The 16583-nt window shown below is 39.9% G+C and overlaps 1 protein-coding gene across 1 annotated transcript in view; it reads right to left on the reverse strand.

Moving 5' to 3' along the window:
* NEB (nebulin) overlaps positions 1 to 16583 on the reverse strand; it is a gene marked incomplete at its 5' end in the record, with an annotated part of 194582 nt that overhangs the window by 22162 nt on the left and 155837 nt on the right. Inside the window, 18 exon segments of the mRNA XM_084642730.1 lie at positions 628 to 732; positions 1104 to 1208; positions 1347 to 1460; positions 2540 to 2650; positions 3087 to 3197; positions 4110 to 4214; positions 4611 to 4715; positions 5458 to 5562; positions 5723 to 5833; positions 10973 to 11071; positions 12235 to 12339; positions 12496 to 12597; positions 13076 to 13186; positions 14032 to 14142; positions 14230 to 14334; positions 15196 to 15300; positions 15566 to 15670; positions 16479 to 16583. Coding sequence (XP_084498856.1) covers positions 628 to 732; positions 1104 to 1208; positions 1347 to 1460; positions 2540 to 2650; positions 3087 to 3197; positions 4110 to 4214; positions 4611 to 4715; positions 5458 to 5562; positions 5723 to 5833; positions 10973 to 11071; positions 12235 to 12339; positions 12496 to 12597; positions 13076 to 13186; positions 14032 to 14142; positions 14230 to 14334; positions 15196 to 15300; positions 15566 to 15670; positions 16479 to 16583 — 1920 coding nt within the window.

Consider the following 16583-nt stretch of genomic DNA (forward strand, 5'->3'; position numbering starts at 1 on the left):
CTGGACCCACTTAAAAGCCTGGTACATGAGAGTTGGGGGAAGATGAGGCAAATAGCGTTGCCCAATCCCCCCATGTTATGGCAATAGTTGTGGCCTGTGCTTTTACCCTATAATACACAGATTCCGCGGGGGAGACCAGTGTCTTAAATTGGGGGTCCTGACCCAAAAGGGAGTTGTGGGGTGGTCAGAAGGTTATTTGGAGGGGGATCATAGTATTGCCACCCTTACTTCTGCGCTGCCTTCAGAGCTGGGCGGCCAGAGACTGGCGGCTGTTGGCTGGGCACCCGGCTCTGAAGGCAGCGCCCTGCCAGCACCAGCACTAAAGTAAGGGTAGCAGTACCGCACCCCCCCCCGCCCCAATAATCTTGCAACCCCCCACCTCCCCCATAACTCCTTTCTGGGTCAGGACCCCTACAAATACAACACTGTGAAATTTTAGATTGTAAATTTGAAGATTTCAGTGATTTAAATTTTTTAAATCCTATGACCGTGAAATTGACCAAAATGGACTGTGAATTTGGTAGGGCCATAAGGATAAGGGTCTTAAAACAGGAACAAACTAATTAGATGGGAAATGGACATTCTCTGTTGTGTGACAATAAACAATGGCTTGGTACATGTACGTACAGTGCTAAAGTTCTTTTGGTTCTCACGGACTCTCAGCATTTCTGGTGTGTCTACAACGGCCAGGTAGTGTGACATGGTCCTTCCTGCATCTTCCTTATATTTTTTCTGTTAAATCAATGTTAAAAAAAGATAGTTTTCTGTTAAAGATAATAAAAAAATAGTACAGCATTTTTTACTGCTGATTAATGCAAGTTTAAACAGTAGCGAGCAATGCAGTGGCCAATACAGACACATAAAATAATCTTTATGCAGGATTTTTTTTTTTAAATGTTGACTGACGTTAATGTTGGTCAGAGATGCTAGACTGACAGTTCTTTGGTAGCATATGTCCAGCGTTCTCTCCTGAATTTTGTTACAGCCAGTTAGTTTAATTCACTTTAAGACAAAATCTGCTTGAATTAGCCTCTGTTAATGATCAAGTAAGGGAGAGACTCACTGAGAATGAACAACAACCATGACTCTTTAAATCTCATTACCTGGCTTGAAAGGTTCTTGACCTGCTGGGCATGAATGATCTCTGGAGTATCGATAACAGAGGTGTAATTGGCTTTATCCATTTCTGCCAAATGCTTATATTTAATCTGTTGGAAAACATTTAAATTAGGGACCCTCAATCATATCTATGATCACTGTCTTCTCTCGTCTACTCAGAAAATACTCTTCATAAGGTTTCTTTTTAAAAAGTCATCAGGTTTTATGTCTGCGCTATTCACACTGACCTGACTGGCAATGTCAGTGGCATTCTTTGCCCTCATATAATCTGGTGTTTCCAAAGCCAGGTCTGTCAGACCTCTTCCTTTGATTTCGAGCTCCAGTGCTTTCTTGTACTCTTTCTATGGGTGAAGATAATAATTTGAAAACAATATATATATATGTGGAATCGGATGGCTCTGGCAACTTTAGCTAGAGTCTCATTACAATAGCTCTACCATCTAGAAATGGCATATGACAATCATACACACAAAACCACAACGTTAAATTCAATTATATTAACTCATGACAGTTTATTTTCAATAAAAACTATGTAAATGTTCAGAACAGACAACACAATACAGCAGTAAATGGACAAATGTCATGAGCCAGGTTTATTTCAAGGTGGTGCTGACGGTGGCGTCATAAACCTTGGAGCAAGGTCTCAGGGCAGAAATTCCCCTAGGGACCAGGTGGTGGAAGTACAAAGCAGTGACCAGCCACTTGTGCTGGGAGGTGGGCAATGAGACGCTAGTGCTGTCTGAAAAATGTACGATAGCAGCTTTAAAACCTCGAGAATTAATGCTTCCCCCCCGATGGTAACTTTGTGAAGCACAGTCACAGAAACACTAGGATGAATCTTCCCTGGGGTTCAAAGGATCTATTTGGTGCAAGTCAGTGTAATTTAAACCAGAAACTTTGCTACATTTGGCCCATTATCAGTTGTAATATAAATTATGGTAATAAAATAAACTTGAACTGCACAAATTTGCTGCAGCATCAATACAAATATATTACAAATTCAAATATCCCCTTTGCCAGTTATCAGGTACATTTAATTTGAAGTATTGCATTGACATACCATAATAATAATAATTTGCATTTGGAAGTCTCCTTTTATCCAGTGGTGGTGAAGCCCTTAGAAACATGCGTTAACTTAGCTACTCCAGTGAGAGAGGTTACTGTGAAATACCTCTATTACAGATATGCAGTATAGTTAAAGTGATTTGCACAGGGTCATACATAAAGTCAGTTGCAGAGTCATGAATAGTGCTCAACAAGTGCTAGCTCCCATTCTGCAGCTCACTGGAATACTCTTCCCTTCCCCAAAGTCCATGTCCAGCAACATTTATCATTCTGTGTTAATGTCACCTTGTGCATTAATGCTGTGGAATGGTTCTAGTTCCAGACAGGCCTTATTCCAGCTAGTAATTTGACTTACCTCGTTTAGGATATGAGTTGCATTCTTTGCTCTTAACATGTCTGGAGTCTCCTCCAAGAGTGTCATACCTTTACCTTTGACACCTTCCTCTAGATCCCTCCTGTATTCTTTCTATAGGAAGGAAAAAAGAAGGGGAAACTGCAGAAATAGTTATCATTCCACTACTCTGATGTAAAGAAAAAATGAGACCGAACGGGGGCGGGGGAGGGGTTGTTTGTTTTGTTTTAAGTAACAAAGAATATTGTTTGGAGTTATATACTCTCTAAAGACAGAGATCAGAACTCATTCTAAACTCTTATGGATGCACACACACAGGAACAATTATGTTGATGTAAAGGGACACAATAAATGTGAATACGGTTAACAGTTAGTGGAATTAACATATGCAACAAATTACATCATGGTACAAAGGCATCTGAAAACATACTTAACATACATGGTAAGCAATGAGGTGAGGTTAATTAGTGAATACTGGTGGAATACTGGTGAGGTTAATTAGTGGAATTATTTGGCTCAATAGAGGAAGTAAATGCAGAGTAGCTGCTACCTCGCTTGCTATTTTGGTTGCATATTTGACATGTAAGAAAGATGGTGTAATCTCCAGGCCAGCAAGGTTTCTGCCTTTAATGGACTCCTCATAGTCCTTCTTATATTCTTTCTAATATGAGTAGGAAGAAGGGAAAAAAAGCAAATATTTATTACTTTTTTCATATTGCTTCAAAATAAATGCACCAGGACAAAAGAGCAACTTCTTATTATCTCCAGTGATTTCACAGTGTCACCATCTCCAGGAAGGTAACTGTGGGTGTAACCTTACTCCCTCTGAAGTCTTTGAAACAGCTCTCATTGGCTTCAATGGAAGCTGGAGCTGACCCTGTATCAGAAGTGTTTCTAATTGTCTGTGTATGGCAAGAAGTTCAAACAATCCATGGAAGCACCCAAACAGCATGACTGACCACCTTATACAAGTGTGTTTCAACATGTATAAGTTTCTCAACGTGACAAGACAAGATCAAAACTTAAAGCTGATAAGAAATAACTGCTTGAAAGGATAGAATGACAGGCCAATGAAAAATACTGTGACATCAGAGACAAACAGCAATTAAACGGAGTTGCTGAAAAATATAGGTCTCCAATAAAAATTATATTCTGAGCACTTACACTAACAGTTTGAAAAGTCTTCCCATAGACTGTGATAAGTCCCGTAATACATTATGCTGCAAAACCTTCAGTGAAATGGTAATCTCATACTGTATTTCTCCCATAGACTCAAAGTTATTGGTCAAGTATAGGCTACTTTATTACAGTTTATTGATGTAGACAGAGTGTCAGAGGTACATCCTTTATAGTTACACACTGAAATCCCTTGAATTAACGAAGTATGGTTCCATTGGTAATGCAGGTATAATGGAACTTACATTACAATGTAACTATAGTTTACAGGGCACAACACCACTCAAGGTTTATCCCCAACCATTTTCAGTTCACTGTGAAAACATAATAATGAAACAGCACTATACAGAGGTTTCCTAAATCTAACTCTACTGAGTTCGCTGATGAAGCATCTTACCTCACTCTGCATGTGCTGAGATTCCTTGGCAGTGATATATGTTGGAGTTTCAAAGTCCAGCATGGCTTTTCCTTTCTCCTTTTCATACTTCTCCTTGTATTTCACCTGACAACAGGAGACCCAAGTTACCCTCCGAATTAGCAGAGAAGTAGCTGCTATACCAGCTCATGGACTTATAGGTGTCTGTTTCGTTCAGTCAACAGACTTCCATTAGAAAATGAACTGCAGTCTCTGGCGCTCTCACTGAAATGCACACGGCTCCTATCCGCTGCCATCACAGGTTAAAGACATGGAAGGGACAGACTTGCTATTGTGTCAAAAATATGCATACATATAGTGAGCGTTCAATAAAAATAAATGAGAAAATGTTTCTAACTGACTTCTGTGTACAGCAGGTTGGCATAGGGCTCATTCCATATCAGAGAGCCCTCTAGGGGTAATTGTAGTAACTGTATGACATTGAAAGTAAATGGATGAATGAGAAACACTTGACCAACTTACTTGACTTTGTAGTTCTGTAGCCTCCTTTAGATGAAGCTGTTCAAGGTTATCTGGCACCACATGGTAGTGACCCTTACTCTTCTCATATTGCTTCTTGTACTGGTACTGAAGGGAAGGCATCAAGTACCACCTCAATAAAAACCTGATCAGGTCTACTTCCTAGGCCCAACTAATGCAAACACTTCAATGGCACATCAAATAGCAATTTGAAATCTAACAAAATGAGGGAGGTGGGGGAAAAGCAACCCCCAAATAGATTTATTTCTAAAGATTCGGGGTGGACATTTGTCCTTTCTGATAATCTCAAAATGGACCAAGATTTTATTTTACACCAGGAAAAGAAAAGAAATAGGGTTATGTCATGTAATAATGACTGCTCTTTTATATCATTCTGAAGTGCTATATTAGACATAGCCATCATTCTGTGATACTACAGTAGGGTGAGAGTAAACACAAAAATCCCATTAAAAAAACAGTAAAAAAGGAAGTCACAAATAATAATAAATAGGAAAGAATTGCAAAAAAAGGAGAAAATGGAAAAGAAACCTGGTATTTGTTAGTGAGATATGATCAGTCAAAAATGTAAAAAATGATTACAGTTAAAAAATGGTTAGAGGTTTGAAAATAGTAGCAGTTCTACATATATAGATTTCAGTGTCCAAAGGCTGGATGTATTAATGTTGCTAGTTGGGTAGGTAATAATCATTAGGTAGGAGAAGAAGAGATCACTACCAGGTGATGTCCTCAGAACAGTAAAGGATGGAGCTGTTATAGAAATTGTTAGCAGAGGTCAATACAGAATGGGAATGGAAAATCAAATAGATCTGGGGTTAGTTAATGAGCTTACAGCACTGGAGAGTTGACTTGTACTCAGGACATGGTTCATTATCAGCGATTCTGACATGTCTGTCACAGGCTTGTGAAGTTTCTTTAGATCCGCCTTATATTTAACCTACAGGAATGAAATATCAAACAAAATCAGGAAAGAAGACTCCAAATCAAGCTTTTAATATATAATGTATTAGTAACACAAAGTAGGACTCTGCTAGTCAAAGCCAAAATTTTAAAACCCCCCTGGAAAATGCAAAAAAGATTGTAATGAGTAGGCATACCTCACTAGCGATGTTGTGAGCATCTTTCAAGGTCTTGTAGATCTTGGCCTCCTTCAAGTCATACTTCGGCCTCTTACCCTTCTCTTTGTCAAATTTTGCTTTGTACTTCAACTAATTGAAAACAACAAAGCATTTCAATTATTCCTGAACATTAGCCTGTCTTGTGCCAGAGACTGAAGAAGCCCACATTCACAAAGAGTCTGATGGTGAACAGAGGATCAAAAAATGCAATAATTTTAAGACATCCATTGGAATAAAAGATCTTTTAGAGATCACCTGACGTGGGAAAGAAAATGCACATTCAATTTTTACAAGACACCATTCATAGCTTTCATTCAATGCACAGATTTTAGCTCCTCACATGCAGATAAGGCTGGTAAATTGAAAAAGATTTTTTTTAAAAAAAACATTGACAAAAAATAGCTAAATAAGATAGGCCAATGTTTATATCAGTGGGAGTTGTGCAGGCATGTATGACTGTAGAATCCAACCCAAAGGGACCAACTGGCAATTGTACATAGAGTGGTTAGAGAAGCTTAATATGTGTATCTTAGGGTATGTCTACACTATGAAATTAGGTCGAATTTATAGAAGTCGGTTTTTTAGAAATCGGTTTTATATATTCGAGTGTGTGTGTCCCCACAGAAAATGCTCTAAAAAATGCACTTAATGTGCACTTAAAAGTGCATTAAGTGCATTAACTCGGCAGAGTGCTTCCACAGTATCGAGGCAAGCGTCGACTTCTGGAGTGTTGCACTGTGGGTAGCTATCCCACAGTTCCCGCAGTCTCCGCTGCCCATTGGAATTCTGGGTTAAGATCCCAATGCCTGATGGGGCTAAAACATTGTCGTGGGTGGTTCTGGGTACATGTAGTCAGGCCCCCTTTCCCTCCCTCCCTCCGTGAAAGAAAGGGCAGACAATCATTTTGCGCCTGTTTTCCTGAGTTACCCGTGCAGACGCCATACCATGGCAAGCATGGAGCCCACTCAGCTCACTGTCACCGTATGTCTCCTGGGTGCTGGCAGACGTGGTACTGCATTGCTACACAGCAGCAGCAACCCCTTGACTTGTGGCAGCAGACAGTGCAATAGGACTGGTAGCCATCATCGTCATGTCCGAGGTGCTCCTGGTCGCTTCTGTGAGGTCGATCAGGAGCGCCTGGGCAGACATGGGCGGAGGGACTAAATTTGGAGTGACTTGATCAGGTCATTCTCTTTAGTCCTGCAGTCAGTCCTATTGAACCATCTTATGGTGAGCAGGCAGGCGATACGGATTGCTAGCAGTCCTCTTGTACCATCTTCTTCTGAGCAGCCATGAGATGTGGATGGCATGCAGTCCTTCTGCACCATCTGCTGCCAGCCAAAGATGTAAAAGATAGATGGAGTGTATCAAAACAAGAAATAGACCAGATTTGTTTTGTACTCATTTGCAAACCCCCCCCCTCCGCCCCCCGTCTAGGGGACTCATTCCTCTAGGTCACACTGCAGTCACTCACAGAGAAGGTGCAGCGAGGTAAATCCAGCCATGTATCAATCAGAAGCCAGACCAACCTGCTTGTTCCAATAAGAACAATAACTTAGGTGCACCATTTCTTATTGGAACCCTCCGTGAAGTCCTGCCTGAAATACTCCTTAATGTAAAGCCACCCCCTTTGTTGATTTTAACTCCCTGTAAGCCAACCCTGTAAGCCATGGCGTCAGTCACCCCTCCCTGCGTCAGAGCAACGGCAGACAATCGTGCATCTGAGTTGAGAGTACTGTCCAGAGCAGTCACAATGGAGCACTCTGGGATAGCTTCCGGAGGCCAATACCATCGAATTGTGTCCACAGTACCCCATACTCGACCCGGCAAGGCCGATTTAAGCGCTAATCCACTTGTCAGGGGTGGAGTAAGGAAATCGATTTTAAGAGCCCTTTAAGTCGAAATAAAGGGCTTCATCGTGTGGACGGGTGCAGGTTTACATCGATTTAACGCTGCTAAATTCGACCTAAAGTCCTAGTGTAGACCAGGGCTTAGAGAAGAGGGAGATATGAAAACTACCTAAATATTCAAGAGGTAGTAGCATAAATGAGGCAGCAGAAATATTTTCAGGTGCACAATGAAGATACTACAATTTTCTTAACCAAAAAGAGGTGATACGTACAAAAAGAGAGAGTGGTCACATCTTCAGAAAGGGTAAATTTAAACTAATCATTAGGAACTGGGGTGCACAACAGGCTAAGCAAGATCCCTAGACCCACTCTGAACTAAGGTGGAGGCTCGGGTTAAACCATATCCATGAACATCAGTGAAAGTTCATGAAAGTTCAGCAGACATAGGGTGAAATTCTGACCCTGTTGAAATCAATGGGAATTTTGCCACTGACTTTAATGGGACCAAGATTTCACCCCTGGTGATCTCTCACTGGCTCTAGGTTTAGTTGCAGGTGACTATTTCCTGTGGACCTACAGGGGATGATCATTGTTCACAATGTCTACAAATACGCAGGACAGGGACCCTTGCACTTCAATTTGGGACATGTTTTGAACAGGAAAGTCATTTTGATAAGAAGATTTTGCCATCGGGGGCAGAGATCTTAAAGCTAGGACCAAAGCTACATGAGATCTTGCAGCTAGGACCAAATTCTGATCCCAATGAAGTTGAAACTTCAACTAGTTGCCTCTCAAGAGTTTAGGGTCACATTCTGACTTTTACAACCAGAGCCCACCTTGTAGGTGTGGGTGGGTGTGAGTCTGTGCATGCGTGGTCACTCTAACTGAGCTTCAGCCACCAGAGATATTCTACGTGCTGCCACTTGCTGATCCACAGGTGGGTGTGGAAAGGGGGTGAGGCAATGACACCTCCTTTCTCTCACCCACAGTGCGAGGGTAAGAGACTGTGGCGGTGAGGAAGGGACAGGAGACCCTTCCCAGCACTAGCCATCAATAATTCTCCAGTAAAAACAAAGCCACAAGTGCTATTTATACAAATAATCAAATGAAAGAAGTCATCTACAGAAGAGCTGACAGACATAACTGATGAAAGGAACGGCTCATGCTGGGAATGATACCGATGCTTTAAACATATTTACAGAAATAGTAGCATACAGTTCCATATTAGTAAACACAAAAGATGCTTCAATGCATAGATAAATCACAGTCCACTTATTCTTGGCTTTTAAATTCTTTAGCATATTTTATCCATACAGTGTCATGCTCTACACCAGCTCTATACTTGCTGAAAATAAACAAAGAACAACAACATTTTTGCCATTCAAGAGCAACACTTAGCGTCTGATTCTGATATCACAAAGGTGTAAATCAGGTGTAAATGCATTAAAGTCCATGGAGACACACTGGTGTAATAATCAGAATCAGGCCCATAAGTAGAGTAGTTCACTTTTGCTGAACTTATAAGAAAAGAAATGATCACAGAAGGGGGAAACTAAACGTAGCTCCAAATTAAAAATAATTACAACAGACACACAGAGAAAACAAAAAAGGGTGAATGGTTAGAGAACAAAATGGGTACCTGTCTTATAAAGATAGGCTAACAAGATGGGTGAGATGCTGCTTCTCTAATAGGAAATGCCCAGAAAAGTAAACATGACAAAGAAGACAACAACAGAAACATGCCACATCAGTTTCAAGACTCAACTAACTCGGTTTCTTTCAAGATGAAAATCAAGCCAGTTAAAAAAGTTACTCAAAGACTAAGGGAAGGTCAGGTTATACTTAAAACCAGAACTGAAGCTAAAACACATAAAACAGAGCTCTGATCATTACTGATGAGTTATGCTGCTTTTCTTCTTTTCCTCGTAAAGTTTGCTTTTATGGAGCAGTGTGGGCTTAATAGGCACCCAGCTCCAAGAAAAGATTCTTATTTCCTGACAAATATAGTCGGTGATGTTTAGACATGCTGCGGTTGCATGCAGTAATCACATGTAGACATGGAAAAACAGTAAAACCCCTTTTTTCCTTTTTGAGCAAAATAGGCTGTGGAATCTGTGCACTGCCATTTCACACTCTGTGACACAGCCATAATACCCATGATTTCTGAGCTGGGAAGGAGTATTAGAAAGTATGTGCCCTGAAATAATTGCAATCAGAATTTATTTTGCCAGAGGGTTTGGGGCCAAATTTACAGAAACACACTGGCTGCATTGTACCACTCTGACACCAGGAAGCTAAGTGAACAGGTGAACCTCATCTACAGTGTATTATGTGCGTTGAAAATGACATACATCATCATCACATTCCTGACAATGGGTCAATATTTTGGCTGATGTAAATTGGCACAATTCCATTGACTTCCTGTGACCCTGATCCTAAGGTCTGGCCAACAACAGGTCTGGGGTATAGATCCTGGGGCCAGCAACTGAATAATCTATCTTGGGTTTCAATGAAATAACCGGAGCACATTACAGGGATTCACATAAACCCTCTTCTGACCAGTTCAGTACAGAAGGAAACAATCTGACCTAAATGAATGATCTGTAGCATGGTAGAGGATCTCACAGACTGAGTCAGAGCACATGGGAGCAGGTATCAGGGTTTCCTAATGTTTTTCTGATTACTGTAAAAACATTAAAGGAATATGCTTTAAAAATCCCCATTAAGGCAATGGACTCCACACTTTTTTCATTTGGTATTATGCCTAAGTAGAACAGTGTGTACAAACTGCTGAGTAACCCAAGGTAACACAAATACATACTGCAAAATCTAAATGCACAAGGGATTAAAACTTCTTTGCTTTTGCAGTTCAGTATTAGATCCTTAACTCCATCTCAGTGTGATTTTGTATCTTTCAGTTTAAGCACTGTCATCTAATGGCACATATTTTCCCATTTCCTATGTTGTCTTCAATAGAGCAAGACCCCACCAAATTCAGCTGCATTTTTTCAATTTAAATCCTAAGAGCAGAATTCCAGCCTCGGCTGTGTGTGTTGGAGACATCCATTAAAATCACTGGAAGCTGCACGAAGGGCAAGGGTAGAATTTGGCTTCAAGTTCTATGCACTGTAAATTGGTTTAGTCAAATTCCCCACCCACAGAGGTCCCATGCACAGTCTTTGCATTGGAAAAAAAGAGGTATTAGTCAAATGGTGCATTCCACACTTTTGACAGAAAGACTGCAGGAAAAAACAGTGCAACTGGTGCATTATAAACTCATTTACAATTCAGGCTGATTGTCTTGTGCTAGGAATGACACAGATCATATACAACATAGAGGAAGTGACATTCCCTTTTGTGTCACTTAAATCCATCTTACATGACTACTTAGCACATTAGCTTTCTTAACGTGTCTCATCATTGGTGTATCATAAGATGCTGCTCCATGCCCTCTCATGTGTCCTTTGAGGTATTCCACCTATAATGCGTAGCAAGATAGCAAGATCAGAACAGCAGACCATCACAGGGATCAAGCATAAAGCTGTGTGAGAGAACCAAGTGGTGGTGAGGTTGAAAAATTCCCACAGGAAACAGCAAGAGTAAGATCCACACTAACTGATGTTCCAGATTATTTTACAAGAGAAAGGAAGTTTATATTAACATGATGTATTCATTCAAAAATAAAAGGTAATGAATTATTTGAAAGACATACATTAAAATAATTCCTTATCTTGAACAGGCAAATGGAAAGTATATTAGAAATCTCTAATGTAAAATAATAGCTTGCACTTGTATATATAGTGATGACAACCTGTCTATTACAAAGTATTTCACAAAGGTGGGTAAGCGGTATTATCATCCCCATTTTACAGACGGGATGAAGTGAAGCACAAAGAGTGAGTTTTCGAAAATGGCCTCTAATTTTGGGTGTCCAATTTTAGACTTGTCCTCAGCATTCACGGATTATTTTCCAAATACTAACTAATACCAACAGAGCAATTCAGATGTTTGTCATTCATTTCTACATGATAGGTTTCCATGAAGTTACACTTCCTCTTGTGTAAAGTTCCTTATGCTGAACATTTCAGAGGGACTACAAGTGACATATTCTGAACGAGATGGAGACATAAGACGTTTATGTCAAGAAAAGCGAAGAATGCAGAAAAGAGGACAGACAAAGAAACCACAAAAGAAGCAAGGCTCAACCTCCCCGCTCCCAAAAGCCATCTCTCCAGGGCTCAGTTCTGCTCCCATTGAAGTCAGCTGAGCTTTAGCCATTGGGCATGATTCTCTGCCATCCTGCAAAACTCTTGTATGCTCACTTTGCACAGATGTGAATTACTACAATGCAAGAGAGTGGTGACTTAAGACTCACTTACATCACTGAAAGCCATATCAGTCCCATTATACACAGAACACCCCTTATACAAGCATTTGCTGCTTCTTTCATAAAGCACACAAACTCTGCCCAGTGAGTTACTTTTTCAAATTAAGTTACCATACTCCCCTTAAAATTATCTAGAATTATTTCCATGTTCAATTCTGAAGTGGCTGAAAAAGTCTACTGACTTCTGTCCCAGAAGAATCTGAACTCATGCCATTATTCACACTGGTCCAAAATTTGCAAACATTTATTATTACCTGGCTAGTAAGTTTGGACACCTCCTTAGCAAGTTCCATATCTGGACGTCCCAGCATGCTTACACCAAGGCAAGCCTCTCCTCGAGCCTTGGCTTTGTACTGAATCTATTGAAGAAAAATCAATCAGTACATAAAAATGTTTAACTTTTAATGATAAAATGCAAACACCTCCACATGCTGTTCTACTCATTTATATTGATATAGTTTGCTACAGGAAAAATACTGCTAAGGAGGTACACAGGAGATTTACAAAATACTCACATCACTGATTAAGTTGGCAGCTTGGGTTGCTTTCTTAATATCTGGTCGATCTGCTATAGACGTGTAATGGAGCTGTGACTTAGCATCTTTTTTGTATTCAACCTAATCAATGAAAACAAACATAGAGGAAAGTGGATTACTCTAGTTTTTACTAATTAGAAAAACAGCCACTGAGGACAGAATATTGCTGCTGTGAAAGTCAGTTGGAGTTTTGCCACTGATTTCACTGGGAACAGATCTTTGGGACCAGCTTTTGTAAGTCCTTTTCAAATGAAGTAATAAATATCATGCAATTTTAACTGTATATGAAAAAGATGAAAGAAAACATTATTGTGACGGCACTGTTATTTGCGAGCAAACTATTTTAACTCCCAATCACATTTTCTAGAGATGGCCTTTATTTCTCTAGGTGAAATTTTCTGCCTACATATAATTTCATGCATATTTTCCTTGCAAAATGGAGGCTGGGGAGATATCCAGCTGAAAATCAGACCAATTTGATTTTTCTGATTTGAGAATGACTCTAATTGAAAATGGTCATATGGGCTGTTTGCTTGATGTAAATGCAGGACAAACTTACAATACTCTGTTTCTTAGCGACTTCCATGGCATGTTTCACCTCAGGAGGCTCCAGCATGATGGAATAGTTGGACTTGCCTTTCTCCTTCACAAACTTCTTTTTATAGTTTGTCTGTGTAGAGCAAATAGGGATTATATTATATGTCACTCATTATTCCTACAAGGAGCTGTGTTCTACCGACACTCACAGTAACTCCTCACAGAAGCCAATGGAGATAGCCAGAGACATCATTTACTTCTTCTGAACATGAATCAGCACAGACAAGGAAACCTGGCTCCCTGCAGTGTTTAGAAGATATCCATACACATCCCACTGAACCCCTGAAATGGTTCCAGTCCTTCCTGTCTAATCAAAGCCTTCTGTGGTAGTGTCTTCCAACCCCCCAATCCTTTCATGGGAATGGTAGGAGGTTAACAGGTGCCTGTGAATGTTCAACCTGTAAGAGGCCATAACCTGCCCATTACAGTCTCAACAGCAGTTCTCCAATCCAGCCTGAAGACATTGTGTTGGAGCTGGAAATGGAAATAAGACTGATAGCAGGAAGAGGTCTCTTGAAATATTTTAAAAGCTATTATCCCAACATTGTTTATTGCCACCAACAAAATCTTAAACCACATAGAAAGAGAGAGGATCCAGAGTGCCTGCTAATGCATAATACATTGGAAGCAACTTACAGCATCAAAGGTTACCTAAAGCATGTCTGGGGGGATCCCTCAGAGTTAATAACTAAGAGATGTGATGTTTTGGGCCCTGATGAAGCAAAGCATTTAAGCATACGTTTAACTTTAAGGTCATGAGCAGTTCTATTGATTTCAAATGTCTCACTGGACAGAAATAAGAAAATGTATATGGAGGAATCTATAAAAAATGCTTGATAGGATCAAATAAACACCGTGAATGTAGCAATAGCAAAATTCTACATGAGCAATAAATGTTGCACTATACTTGTCACGCACCTCACTGACATTCTTGGTCACCTCTTTGACACGAACAGTGTCCTGGGTCTCAGGAAGGGTCGTATAAGAACCATGCGGGAGCTGCCTCTTACTTTGCTCTTTGTATTTGTTCTGAATGAATAGAGAAAAAATAGTTGAAAGAAATATAGGGTATAAGAAGGAACTATTTATGAAGACACACAATATTACATGTGGTACCTCAGATACAAGAGAGCTGACACACTTAGAGAGGAGGATCTGAGGTGTGTCTGGGACAGCAAGGCATGTTCCCCTAGCCTTGTTATGCTTCTCTTTGTATTTTAGCTGGAGGAGAGAAAAGATGTTATTTTATGCAATGTATTTGTCTTATGCTGACTTTAAAAATAGGCTTCAAATATACTCATGTTTCTGTATATGGCAGAGCCTTGCAAACACCACTGATGGGAGAAAGGGTTTTCAAGATTAGGCCCATAGTTTGATTTGCTTGTCAACTTTAATATGCCCCAGCCTATATATTCCTACACATCTCACTAGAGCTTAAACTCAGATCTTGTTATGGTATTCCCAACATTTATTCTAAAGACATGGTACTATGCCCAAATGAAAGCAGCAGCTTTGGTTTTAAGTATGTATGCATAATGCATGCATTTCAATGTATGGAGTTTAAACTTGTGTCAAAACCAGAATAATTTATTTACCATAAAAGTTGGGTATTTGGATAAAAAGGGCCACATATCTGAACTGCCTCTAGTTTATGTTTGCAAATCAACCAACCAGACCAATGAGGTTTGCAAGACCAAAACCATCCCAGATTTTGTCAATTTGTTAATAAAACAAACAAACAAACAAGCCTAAATAATGAAATATGAAGTTCTGAGCAAAATTTTCAAACCTAGATTTCTAAAGTTAGATTCCCTAAATCCTTATTTAAATGCCTAAATAGAAGTGGCATGTTTTTCAGAGATATTGAGCAACCCCCGCTCCCATTTAGGAACCAAGGTACAGAGACTATGCCCAGATGAAATTATCTGCAACAAATTCTACAGAATGACATTCACAAACTCCAGTGTTTCCATTTTGATGGTACAAAAACAATTGGACATACAACATAGGTTTTAGGTTCCTTAAACAGCATGTAAACTGTTAGCAAAGGAATAAACATAAAGTAGAACTTCAAATACTTACATCGCTTGCCAGGATGGCATTCTTCAAAGCCAACACCGTATTTTTGTCATCTGTGACAGACAGTTTGCATCCCCTAAGGAATTCTCGGTCTAGCTTGTAGTCATACTGTCAGACAAGAAAAGAAAAGCTGACAAAAAGTACCCCAAGCCTTTGCTGTGAAAGAGTGATGGAGTGTGGGAGGGAGGGAGTGTAAGCCAATATAAAAAGAAAAGGAGTACTTGTGGCACCTTAGAGACTAACCAATTTATTTGAGCAGTTTATTTGGTTAGTCTCTAAGGTGCCACAAGTACTCCTTTTCTTTTTGCGAATACAGACTAACACGGCTGTTACTCTGAAACTAAGCTAATATAATATTTTCTAGTTTCCTCACATCACTCTGTTGCAGGGATGCCTTGGCTGCTTGGAGAAAGTCAGGTCTATCAACAGTCCATTGCCAATGAGCCTTGGTTGCTTCGTATTTCTTCTTGTAATCCAGCTGTTTAAAAAGAAACATTAATGAAAATCATATCATTCATAAACTCAATATATACAGAGCCTACTTCTCCCCTTGCCTGAACAACTGCATGAGAATTGGGAGAAGGGAAGGAAATCATGCCTGGAAAAGTACACATCCATGAAAGCAGCACTTTTGGGATGTGCTTCTCTTCTGAGTCATGGACAAATGCAGAGGAAGTCTATTTGTGATGATTTTCCCCCTGCCAGGTTGAAGGAGCATATGCAGGACTGAAAAGTGGGCATGGCCTTGAAGAAAGTGGATGTGTTATCTCACTAGCCTGTCAGTGCAGGCTGGATCCACCCAATGGTGTGAAGGCCTTCAGCCCTTCCCATGTAGAACTTATGCTAGCTACAAGATTAAATCAATTAGCATGGAAAATACTAGGAGCACCTATGCCTCCATACCTGAGGAATTAGGAGGTGCCTGAAGAATAAGTGGTGTTTGTGCTACATGTTGGAAATTTTGTGTGCATGGATAATGCTTTTAAACTCAGCATTTCATTTCAGCCTGTGATAAAACAACACATTCTTCAAAGATCATCAAAATTATCTGATAAGCAAAAGAACACAAAAGACCAGGTTGGGGGTTTCAGCAAAATCCAGACTTAGTGGAGATGCTCCAAATTTATAAAATTTTCTATATTCTGACTGTGATTTTCAAAAAAGATCATAAAGGGGCCTAGTCCCAATGAATTTCAATGGAAGGTGAGTGCTTAATTCCCATAGAGTCCTTTGAAATATCAGCCATTGACAGTAACAGTGAAAAGCATTAATAGCACTGAACTCACATTGCTGTTTACTTTGTAGGCAGCTTTGGCAGCTTTAATATGAACAGCATCTGGTACAACGTTGCAGTGAGACTTATTCTTCTCATAAACTTCTTTGTATTTCAG

This window comes from Lepidochelys olivacea (genome assembly GCF_965140295.1).
Source record: "Lepidochelys olivacea isolate rLepOli2 genome assembly, chromosome: 11".
In the NCBI taxonomy this organism is placed as follows: domain Eukaryota; kingdom Metazoa; phylum Chordata; order Testudines; family Cheloniidae; genus Lepidochelys; species Lepidochelys olivacea.